Raw genomic sequence first — 12,380 nt, 5'->3', positions numbered from 1 at the left:
GAAAAATAACACATTGACGCTTTAAGTTGCTTTCAATCTGCACATCATTTAAAATTGCAACTAACCAATTTTTCCGTGAATTTATAAAGTCCGCAGTAATTAGAATAACTGCGTCACAAATTTGCATGAATATTCTGGGCGTTCGCATAAGCGTCGACGGCGATCTAAATAATTAAATATCGAACCGAGCGACTTCGATTTTGTTCGGATGTTAGATTAACTAGTTTTCCAGACAACGAGTGGACAATATTTTATAAAAATTTCGTTGGAGTGATAAAGAAAGTGAAAAACTGATGTTCTGCGGAATTTCAATATTTTATCGGATACTTGTAAAATTAAGCGAGCACTTCGACTGGAAAATTGCTGATCTTCGAACCGCTGTAACTTCGAGGGAAAAAATCGTAGGAATATCTACCTCGGCTCATTTTAAAGCTCGGAGCCTCTGCTTTCATACTTCCGAAGTTTATTTACCGGGGATCGCTTTTCATCGCGGGGTCAAATTAAAAGTTAACGGCTTCTTTTTTCTCGTTCGAAGCTTCTCAACGAATTGAAATAACTCTGCAGAATTTCGAGAATTGTTTTACTGATACGGACAATAGTTTCATTAATAACGAAAACAGCTCCATTTAATTGTATAATAACCCCGATTTGATATCTCTGACAGTTCGCCGCTCTATTTACATTTTTACACGAACGAATTTCCGAAATCAGAACCGCTCCAATTGCGCTGAAAAGGTCGATTAATCTCCAAAAAACGTGCAAAATCGTAAATCTCGTACAATCGGCACACTCGATTAGACTCTAGCGACCACAATTATAACCACAAATACCCGGATGAGATAAATTGTGAGTCGTAAACAGGTGTCGGGGCAAGAACAGTTACGTTCGCGTCGTTGAAAAATCGAGCGGATCGCAACGACGGACCTCCACCATATTAATTAGTCGTGTGCTCTCGAACAGGGGTGGGAGGGGAACTACGATACAGGAGAACCAATCACCAGAAAAAGCCCCATGTGCACCACGAAGTAATCCCTGAACCATTTCTGTGCGTCTCACCAGACTCACCTTCCTCGAAGGGCTGCGCCCGTTTAGCGAATGCCTTCGAGAAAACGCCACGCGGCTTCGAGGCCTCCACGCCGTTTTCTACGGCTGCGCTCATTTTTCTGAGTGGTCCTTCACAGTGGTGCTTCTATTGCCACGACGGATAAAGGGACCATCTGAAATTTCACGTCACACTCTAGATGTCTGTGCGAAACGAGCAACTCGGCTTCGCGAGCGTCTCTTCGCGCGACGGCGCGGCGATTAACGACGCTCCGAACCCTTCGCGATCGATACTAATCGCGGTGGCTTCGTCGGAACGGTGAAGAATTCGATCCCGGAGACTCTCCGAAGCGATCCGGTTGTCCGTCGATCTCCGAGAAAAAGCACGGACCTCCTCCAAGCGACGAGATCGGCGCATTCGTTTCTCGAACGCGTCTGCAGATTTCACGCGTTCGCCACTATTGTCGCAATTGTCAACTAATTAACTGTTCTCGACGAGTATACTCGTCGCAATATAAGACATATCCGTTTCTTCGCGACGAGTGTACATGTCCAAACAACTATAATGCTCGATTACGAATGATAAATGCTTCGATATTCTGCATCGAGTCACACGCTTTCCAAAAGCATTGAATTTAAAAAGAAAATCACAATTATATAGCGCGTATAATCGCAGACAATTAAACGAGAACAGCATCTATATCAGACCGTATGGCAAACGATAAACGAGCTCGCGGACGATCGCGATCGTAATTTAACCGCACAAATGTTTTCTTCTGGCGCGCGAAGACGAACCACCCTAAAATAATTCACCCAAAACGCGGCGAGCTCGGCTGGAAGCGCGCACCACAGCCGCGGCCAATTAAACTCCAATTAAAATTCTCTGCCAGCGAGCAGAGGCTTGTTCCCGCGGCGCCGTTATTTCCAATCGTTTATCTATATAAAAGTTCCTTCCTTTTCCCGTCGGCCATAATTACGGCCTTCCGGGCGGCTCGCGCTGCGACACACGCCGTCGCGAATCGCGGCGGAACATTGACTCACCATCGGCGTCGATCCCCGCGCATGGATCGCGTAAATCAACGCCTAACGTCGTCGGGAAAGAGTCGCGGGGAATTTATCGAGCGGGCCCTTCGCCGCGCGTAACGATAAATTATGACGATCGAATATCGGGTTCCGGTTAGGGGACGCGACGCGTGTCCGCGCGGGGCAACCCCCTGGCAATAAGGGCGGCTGCTGGCCTCGGCGCAGTTTTTAGGGGATCCCTCCGGTCGGTGTGTCGGCGAGGCTGTGTACGCGCGGATCCGAGGCGTAATGACATTAACTTACCGACAGCTCGGTAAACAGCGGCTATCGAGCCGGTGCCGGAGCACCAGATGTCTGCAAACATCCAACAGCCGCGGCGTCGAACCGAGCTGCCGAATTTCCCGAGAATCTCTTCGGACCTTCGTTAAATTATTCGTCCGCGGCGGAAGGTGTTCACGGTGTTCCCGGAGAAATTTGGGACATTGTTGCCTTCATTGTTGCACCCTTGCCATGCGGGTAGTTCCCAGAGTTTTACGCGGAACTCCCACTTTGCGCGGTTACCGGTCCGCGAACTTTAGCGTGCATTTTTACGTCGCGCGACACGCGATCTCCAGATTTCTCGGCGTTTCTCTGGTTCGTGCGATCGTTGGTTTGTAGAATTTTTATGCGTCCTTATTTTGTGCGATGGTTAGTGCGCCGGAGTTTTATGTTGTTTTATTTTGTGTCATGGCTGGGGTTTGTACATTTTTATGCATTTTTATTCCGTGCGATGGCTGGTCTTGCGCATTTTTACGCGTTCCGATCTCGTGCGATGGTCGGTGCGCAGAGTTTTAGGTATTTTTATTTTGTGTAAGGGCTGATCTGCGAATTTTTATGTGCTTTTATTTTGTGTGATGGCTGGTCCGTGAATTTTTATGTATTTTTATTTTGTGTGATCGCTGGTCTGCGAATTTTTATGGATTTTTATATTGTGTAAGGGGTAGTTTGTGAATTTCTATGTATTTTTATATTGTGTAAGGGGTAGTTTGTGAATTCTTACGTATTTTTATTTTGTGTGATGGCTGGTCTGCGAATTTTTATGGATTTTTATATTGTGTAAGGGGTAGTTTGTGAATTTCTATGTATTTTTATATTGTGTAAGGGGTAGTTTGTGAATTTTTACGTATTTTTATTTTGTGTGATGGCTGGTCTGCGAATTTTTATGTATTTTTATATTGTGTAAGGGGTAGTTTGTGAATTTTTATGTATTTTTATATTGTGTAAGGGGTAGTTTGTGAATTTCTATGTATTCTTATATTATGTAAGGACTAATCTGTGAATTCTTACGTATTTTTATTTTGTGTGATGGCCAGTCTGAATTTTTATATATTTTTATATTGTGTAAAGGCTCATCTGTGAATTTTCACGTATTTTTATTTTGTGCGATGACTAGTCTGCGAATTTCTACGTATTTTTATTTTGTGCCTGATCTGTGGATTCCTAATACTAAAAGTAAACAATATTAAAATCAACAACAATAAAAGTACCATTCTCGTTTATTTAGTATCCCTAAAAACTGTTTACCGCAAGATTCCTTAAACAATTTCCGAAATAAATCAAACCAATGTCCCCGAAATAACGTTCCAAGAATAAAATAAAACGCGAAGGCCCGAAGAAAGAAACGTAAACGACGTAACAAAACTAAGTTCGCCGAATGCAACAAATGATCCGAAACGCGTCTGAGAAAACACAGCCGAGAAAACCCCATCCTCGAATTTCCATTCGGCGCGGCCGAACGTTTGCGGGAGGTTAATTAAATCTCGTGGAATTAATATCGGCCGACGGGGTGCGTCGATAGGTCGGTTCGTCGGCGGAACAAAAGGATCGAGCGCGGGAGCGCCGATGTAAATCTGACAGTTGGGCAGAGATAACAATCTCGGAAACTGCAACCGGCTCGGGATCTCGTTGGCGTCGCTTCACGAGCAGACACTTTGAGCAACGGCACGGACGCGTTACGAAATAAGCCAGTAATTTCGGATCTAACGGAGGGCCGTGTGCTGTTGTCACGTTTGTCCCGGACCCGGCCAAGTTGCGAACGTGCCCGCGACCCCCCACAGTTCAATTCCGAAATGGACGTATACCGGTTTGTCGATCCCTTTCGCCAGCCTGCGGGAGAGAGTTCAGCGTGTGACAGTTTCATCTAGCATGGGATCGTGACAAAGCCCCATGCGGAGCATACGATTTCTTTGTGCCCCCGGGAAACTGTTACGTCTTCATCGGCCCTCAAGGTCGCACCGCGCGAATGTTTTACGACTGCGAGAGACCGAGGGGAGCCGAGGAATGCTCGATGTTGAATTTCCATCGGAAATTTCTTACCAAAAAGTGAAGAGAACGTTGCGGAAAACCGAAATGCAGTTAAGAGCTTAATTTTTGATACGTTCGAAGTTCAAAGTAACTCGTAATAGTCTCAAATCGATTATAGTTTCATCCGAATTCTTATTAAGCACGTGCATAAAAATATTAAATTTTTATAATATTTAAGAACGACGCGATATGCGAATTTTATTTATTACGACAATATATAAATTCTTATTACGCGTGTGTATGGAAATATTTAATTTTTATAAAATTTAAGAACGACGACTTTATTTATTACGACAATATATAAATTCTTATTAAGCACGTGTATAAAAATATTTAATTTTTACAATATTTAAGAACAACGATATACAAACTCTATTTATTGCGACAATATACAAATTCTTATTGGGGGTTTGTATAACGACGATATACGAACTTAAATTTTAAGGAAATCATATCGCGAATTATTTATTTTATACAGATTGCTCTAACAAGAATATAAAACCGTCGAATTACATAATTTCAACGATCCGCATTCAATTATTAATTTTTATATCCATTTTATAATCGAGTATCCATAATCCTAGCTCCTCGCAAATTCTCCCAAAATGTAAACGTTAAATAACAGAAAATTGAAAACTAATTAATAATCATTTCGTCTTCAGTTCTTTTCAGTGTTCAATGAACAAAGGTACAGCACGAAAGACTAAGACGAAGTGAACTTTTTAACCGCTTGGGTGCAGATTTATTTGAAAGAATTCTTGCATTTGAAACGGATTTATTTCTCTGATGCATAAAATATTCTATAAAGACAATAAATGTCGTGTGAGAATTCATTTATTTCAGCGATACAATCTACAGTAATGTGTCACCAATTGACGCACAGATTGTCCGCAGAAATGGACAATTTAGGGAGAAGAGAGACGATTATTCGATCCTTGCGGTTCATATTTTTATAATATACGAATATAATATATATATATATATATATATATATATATATATATATATATATATTTATAATATACGAATATATAATATACGAATTGTCAACAACCATAAAAACGAGCTGCAACGCTCGAACAATCGTATCTCCTCTTCCAAAATTGTCCATTTTCGTGGACAATCCGAGCGTCAATTAGAGAGACATTACTGTAATTAAAAGCTTGAATAACTACTTTAAATAACGAATTAGACTCGTGATCCACAACTTAAACGAAACAAGTGCGCGAAGAGTCTCAGTCGTCGAATGTAATGTCCCAAAGGGTTAAGCTAGCTATTAGCAGACTGCAGCAGATCTTGGTGCAAGAGAAAATGCTAGAAAAGGTCGAACAGCGAGCACCGGGTGACGTCTGCCGGAGAAAGTCGGACGCGTTCTCGTCGCGGATCCCTGATAATTCGTGGTTTCGGTGCTGCCTGTCCCGCTCAGAATGGCGAGGTAATGCCGATGTAATTTGTATCTACGGCCCCTCGCGGAGCCATTGTGCCGCGTTGCTCAATGGGCCGCATATCCTTTTGGGAGACGCATCAATCGGCCGACAAAAGCGGAGAAAAGGAACCGGGGTCTCTCGTCGCGACGCAGAGATCCTGCCTATCTAAAGCCCTTCCGCGGCGACCTTGATACGCTTCGGCCGAAAACTCGCTAATGGGAATCAGACTGCGAACAGGACCAAAGAAGAATATCATTTCCGTTAATATGCGTACAGTCGCAGACGTTTTTCTCTCGGTAATGGCTCCCGCGCGGGCGCGGCTTTGAGAGGCTTTTGGAATCGTGCGGCGGGAGACGTTAAATCTGCGATTTTTATTTTCTGCAGCGATGCTAATGCGGAGCAAAAGAAAAAACAGCGTTCGAATCAAAGAAGTGGAAGGTCGTATTAAATTGATCGGGGCAGAGGAGGCTCGTTAGAATTTTTATGAAAATGCTTGAATCGTGATTAGGATTTGAATGCACCCCAAATCAGTATTTCTAATAATAATTCTTGAGTGGAGACGTTGCTTGATGTTTTGTGATAGATATCACTTAAAATTGAGAAGGTGGATGGTTGTGATAAATTCATTAAGGTAGAGAAGCTTTTGTGGGCTTTTTATGAAAATGCTCGAATCGTGATTAGGATTGAATGCACCCCAAATCAGTATTTCTAATAATAATTCTTGAGTGGAGACGTTGCTTGATGTTTTATGATAGATATCACTTAAAATTGAGAAGGTGGATGGTTGTGATAAATTCATTAAGGTAGAGAAGCTTTTGTGGGCTTTTTATGAAAATGCTCGAATCGTGATTAGAATTGGATGCACCCCAAATCAGTATTTCTAATAATAATTCTTGAGTGGAGACGCTGCTTAATGTTTTATGACAGAGATCATTTAAAATCGAAGAAGTGGAAGGTCGTGCTAATTCAATTAGGGTAGAGAAGGCTCTGTGAACTTCTTAAGAAAATGCTTGAATTGTGATTATAATTGGATAAACCCTAAGCTGGCATTTTTAATAATGATTCTTGACTGGAGACGTTGCTTAATGTTTTACAACAGAGATCATTTGAAACCATAAAAAAGTCGACGTTTATACTAAAACCATTGGGACGAAAAAGAAGCGTGAAATTTTGTCGAACATGATCCAATTACAATGAAAATTCCATGAATCTGAAACTAGCACTTTTAATTAGTAATTTTCGCGCCGAGATGAAATTTAACGTTCTATGATAAGAATCACTTGAGAACATAGAAACGTGTGATTCTGCTAAAATAATTATAGGAATGAAAACGACTCGTTAAATTGTCAGAAAACGCCCCCAAATTAATTGATCATTCAAACAGTAAAAGATATGCCATACTTAAAAGAAACCGAATTATTCAGCGAAATTATATAGTAACTTAAAAAGCCTGGATCACGAAAACAATGTAAAAATTTAATGCAAAGCTATTGTATATATTAACCCTATAAATAGTAACTATATTAACCCTATAACGACCACTTGTGGAGCAACATTTATATAATATTAGATATAGGTATAACTATACCTAATATTTAACCTAATATTACCTGATATTTAGGGTTAATACAGTTACTATTTAGCAACATTTATCGGGTTAAATATTAGGTATAGGTATAATTATAGCAACATTTATAGGGTTAAATATTAGGTATAGTTATATATACCTGTACCTAATATTTAACCTATTATTACCTAATATTTAGGGTTAATATAGTTACTATTTAGCAACATTTATAGGGTTAAATATTAGGTATAGGTATAACTATACCTAATACTTAACCCTATAAATGTTGCTAAATAGTAACTATATTAACCCTAAATATTATAGGTATAACTATACCTAATACTTAACCCTATAAATGTTGCTCTAGGTATTGTATAGGTATAACTATACCTAATATTTAACCCTATAAATGTTGCTCCACAAGTGGTCGCCAATCGCTGCAAACCAGACGCGACATCAAATAAATCAAAAAAAGAAAAAGAAAAAAAGGAGAAAAAAAATTGATCATAATCGTGCGAACCTCTCGAACTAACGCTTACGACAATCGAGAACACGATCGAAGGTGACTCGTGCCGGTGCACGGACACTCGACGTTTAATTTCAGCGATCGCTTTGGATCATTGTCTCGAGGAACTCGATCGCGTCGAGATTCTCGCGGCTAACAAGAATCGACGGGGAACGAAGAAGAGGCCGCGGGGGCGCGGAACGGCGGCGTCTTTCTCCTCGTGCGAGCCGTGGAACGAGGGGGAGATCTCGCGCCCGTGAGATTGCCAGAAAGGTACACGGTTGCGATAATTAAGCGGATTCAACCGGCTGTGCTCATGAATATTAACGGAGGCGTGCGCGACGCGGGGAAAAACGTGGACGGCCGATGTTCTTTGAGCGGCCGAAACAAGAAGCCGCCTCTCGTTACCGTTCCCTCCGCCTTTTATTTCGCGTTCAATCAGAGCCGTACGCGATCGAGTACGCGACGAATCTATCGGACTTTCGCGAAGCTCCTGCACGCCCGTTTCGCATCGGGCGCAGCGCACCCTCCGCGATGTTTGCTCGCCCGTCCGGCCCGCTGCCGCAATATCGATTCGAGCGAATTAACCTTCTGCTGCCTCGTTCCTGCCGGATTAAACGACGGGGGACACGGGTTCGATTGTTTATCACGTCCGCGGGAATTCTTGTCGATTTTTCCTTTTTTTTCTTTCTTTCTTTCTTTCTTTCTTTTTTATTGTAAGCTTTCAAATCTCGGGGATGAGATTTATTCGCTGCACGGTAAAAAGCGAATCTTCTCGATCATAAACAATGGGTTATTTATTGTACGTTTATATCGCGTGTTTTTAAGAATAATAGGATGCATATCGCACGCTTCGATATTCGGTGAAACAAGAAAACAGCGATCAGCTCTGCAACGATTGATCATTACGATTACTTGGCGAGGAAGCTTCCTTTTTTTGAAGCTAAAGCTTGGATTTATCGATATAAAAATTTTTGAAAGTACCTTTTTCCTTTACTCATAACGAGTAATAATATATACAGGGTCCAAAAATTATGGTATTTCCGGGAAATGGATTCCTAGGGTCATTTGTAGCAACTTTTTCCTTAGCGAAAATGTTCTACGAGCCTTTGTTTACGAGTTATTAACGAAAAGCACTGACCAATGAGAGACGAGCTCGGTTGACGCTAGGCAGCCGAGCCAATCAGCGGATCTAGGCTTCGACGGCTAGCTGACTCGGCCGCCTCGCGCCAACCGAGCTCGCCTCTGATTGGTCACTGTTTTTCGTTAATAACTCGTGAACGAAGCGTCGTAGAATATTTTCGCTAAGGAAAAAGTTGCTTCAAATGATCTCGGGAACCCCTCATCTCCCGGAAATGCCATAATTTTGGGACACCCTGTCCCAATATAATAGGATAGTAAAAAATAATAAAGGATAATAAAGGAATAATATAGGATTTTGTGTCACTGTTCATGCCCCGCGACAAATATTCGCCAAAATTCGTGACTGGAACGAAAATTTATACACATTGCAGTTTATAATTATATTACTCGTTTCTCCAGCAAAAGAATCGTCTAGCCTATTTCCAGAAATAAGAAGGATTAAAATACGAGAAAAAATCCAGTAAAATTAATCCAGTAAGAGTAATCGCATTCCTGTCGATTATCCGAAGACTTTTTAATCGCGCCTTCGAGGTTGCCACGACGTCGTCGTCGCACTGTTGCGGATTTTGTGCGCGTCGATCGATTGCGAAACACCGAGAGAGCTCTGCCTAGAGGCTGTCTGCGCGTTTAATTGGATGTAAATTCATTATGCAAACGGGGTTTCTTTAGCGCTGACGGGTCGCGTTTCGATGCATCCTCGTTCGCGATGCAAGAACAGGACGAAGAAAATACGCCCGTTTAATTCGGGGCTTTACTCGAATATTAATTGTTGGCATCGTAAAGCTGCTTCCACCGGATATTGCTGAATATATTCCTTCGTTCGAGCGCCGCGAGGATCGCGGAAATGTTCGACGAAATCCGATCTTATTACTTTCGCGAGACGCTTCTCGGTTCGTTCAGCGTGGCCGATCGAAGCAATTTTTCTTTCTCGTCTGTTCTCGTTGATTTTCTTCTCAGGCTCTGATCACAGAGGGGCAAAATTTCCTTTCGCTTTGGAAGAAACGATTACAGGAACGTTCGAACGATCAGCAGATCGCATTTAGTTCACAATTAACAGTTCGCATTCAGCAGATTGTCCACGGAATTCTGATCGTGAGTCCGGCTCGTCGTTGCAGCGGAAGCAACGACTCGATCACGTAGCCCGGGACGAGCGCGGATCCATTTAAAAAACTCCTCGAAACAATATCAAACTTTTAATTTAGTAAGCTGCCGTACAGGGAGCGTCGCAAAGTCGCGAACTTCCACTCTAATTACCATGCAGAAGCGTTTTAAGACAGATAATTGCGATGCTCGGCGCGCGCGCGCGCGCGAGGCTCCCCGGGGAGACGGAGTAAGGAGGGCGCGGCAAAAAAACCGCGTCTCCGCACGATAATTAACATTTCGAGTCCTCCAGGAGTATTCTTTCTCGCGCGAGTGCCCGACAGGCCCTCCGTCCGCGGAGTTAAGAACACGAACAGCCCTGGAACACGATTAAATCGTCGCGGACGAAGTTCCGTCGGGGCAGGTGTCGGGTTTAATCGAATCGGGTCTCGGGCACGGATCGAAAGGACACGCCGAGAAAGTTCGGAATTCGGCGAGCACGCGAGAAGAGAGCCAGCCGCGGCTCGAGCCTGGCCTCTGGCTTTTATTTCTCCTACTTCTGGCTTAATTAGCGGCCTCTGGCCCGCGACCGCTAATTATAACGCGGCGTTTTCGACGTTAGTCGGCATCGCTACGGATTTCTCTCCCCCCTCTCTCTCTCTCTCTTTTTCTCCGAGAGAGCAACCGAAACTCCACGACCCGTTTCTTTCCGCCCCATTCCTCTTCTGTTCCGCCGACGGTGCTTTCGATTACCCGGAGCGGAAACGGGCGCGCAGTGGGACAAACGACGAATCTGGATAGAGAAAAAAAATCCTACTCAGCAATATGTAGCGCTATTCATGCTAACGCGTGCGTGATCGATGGAAACGGGAGACTTCGACCTTTCATTTCCCGTGGGTTTCAATCGCGAAGGCAATTTTTCGACTGCAAGATCGACGTATATTATATCGTAACAACGACAAGATCCGGTTTATTTAAACTTGGTATCTGCTGTGATATACAATTTTCTTCGTTAAAAAATGTTGATTTGTACGCTATTCATATACACGCATTCGCGAATCATAAAATATAACATAAATGAACATTTTACACAAGCTCTAGGAACTTCTAAATTTTCTCTTTGTGAATTTCTATGCGCATACGGTCGTTAAATTGTGATGTCCCAAAATTATGGTACTTCCAGGAAATGATGGATACCTCAGATCATTTGAAGTAACTTTCTTCTTAGCGAAAATGTTCTGCGAGGTTTCGTTTACGAGTTATTAACGAAAAACAGTGACCAATGACACACTAGCTCGGCTGGCGCGAGGCGATCCAGTCGACGAGCGCACGAAGCACTGCTCCGCTCATTGGCTGCGCCGTCAGCTCATCTCGCCTCTCATTGGTCACAGTTTTTCGTGAATAACTCGTAAACGAAGCCTCGCAGAACATTTTCGGTAAGGAGAAAGTTGCTTCAAATGACCTCGGGAATCCCGCATTTCCAAATTGCGTGACATTTTTTAAATACCTTGTATTATTATAGGTATCGTTAGTCTTATAGAATACTCTGGGAACGAGAACAAATAGGCGATATATCTAGCTCCTGACACGACTTTTTTTCCCCACCTAGATTGCCCATTTGTTCCACTGCGGGGCGGCAGAAAAATGAAAAGTGCTCGCGGCACAAAGAACAAGCCGGTCGAAAGACTACCGCAGTCGCTTTTCCGCGCGGCGAGAACGTATTGAGTAAGCGGAGTTACGCGCGGCTGTAATTAAAAGCTTGCTCGCGCCGTAATTGTATCGATTGTTCGCCGCTTGTGCACGCTCCCACGAATGCTCTCCTTTCTTTTCCTCTCTCTCTCTCTCTCTCTCTCTCTCTCTCTCTTGCTCTTTCTCTATTGCTCTTGCTTTCTCTCTCTTTCTCTCTATTGCTCTTGCTTTCTCTCTCTTTCTCTCTATTGCTCTTGCTTTCTCTCTCTTTCTCTCTGTTGCTCTTGCTTTCTCTCTCTTTCTCTCTATTGCTCTTGCTTTCTCTCTCTTTCTCTCTATTGCTCTTGCTTTCTCTCTCTTTCTCTCTATTGCTTTTGCTTTCTCTCTCTCTCTCTCTCTCTCTCTCTCTCTATTGTTCTTGCTTTCTCTCTCTTTCTCTCTATTGCTCTTGCTTTCTCTCTCTCTCTCTCTCTCTCTCTCTCTCTCTCTCTATTGCTCTTGCTTCCTCTCTCTCTCTTGCTCTTGCTTTCCCTCTCTCTCTCTCTCTCTCTCTCGGTCGCTC

The 12,380-nt window shown here is 43.0% G+C and overlaps 1 protein-coding gene across 21 annotated transcripts in view; it reads right to left on the bottom strand.

Moving 5' to 3' along the window:
- Positions 1-12,380, bottom strand: part of Liprin-gamma (liprin protein kazrin) — a 239,525-nt gene that overhangs the window by 100,600 nt on the left and 126,545 nt on the right. For 17 of the 21 annotated variants that reach the window (XM_076525099.1, XM_033480137.2, XM_033480138.2 and 14 more), the window contains one exon: positions 1,057-1,217. The exons of 3 other annotated variants lie outside the window; for them this stretch is intronic. In XM_076525099.1, the coding sequence (XP_076381214.1) occupies positions 1,057-1,159 (103 nt within the window). In that variant the 5' untranslated portion in view covers positions 1,160-1,217. The remainder of the gene's footprint in view (positions 1-1,056; positions 1,218-12,380) is intronic. One more of the 21 variants, XM_033480136.2, reaches the window with a different exon arrangement.

Source organism: Megalopta genalis, chromosome 11, assembly GCF_051020955.1.
Source record: "Megalopta genalis isolate 19385.01 chromosome 11, iyMegGena1_principal, whole genome shotgun sequence".
NCBI classification, from domain to species: domain Eukaryota; kingdom Metazoa; phylum Arthropoda; class Insecta; order Hymenoptera; family Halictidae; genus Megalopta; species Megalopta genalis.
The sequence above is the reverse complement of the archived record's forward strand: the minus strand, read 5'-3'. Positions and strand labels throughout refer to the sequence as shown.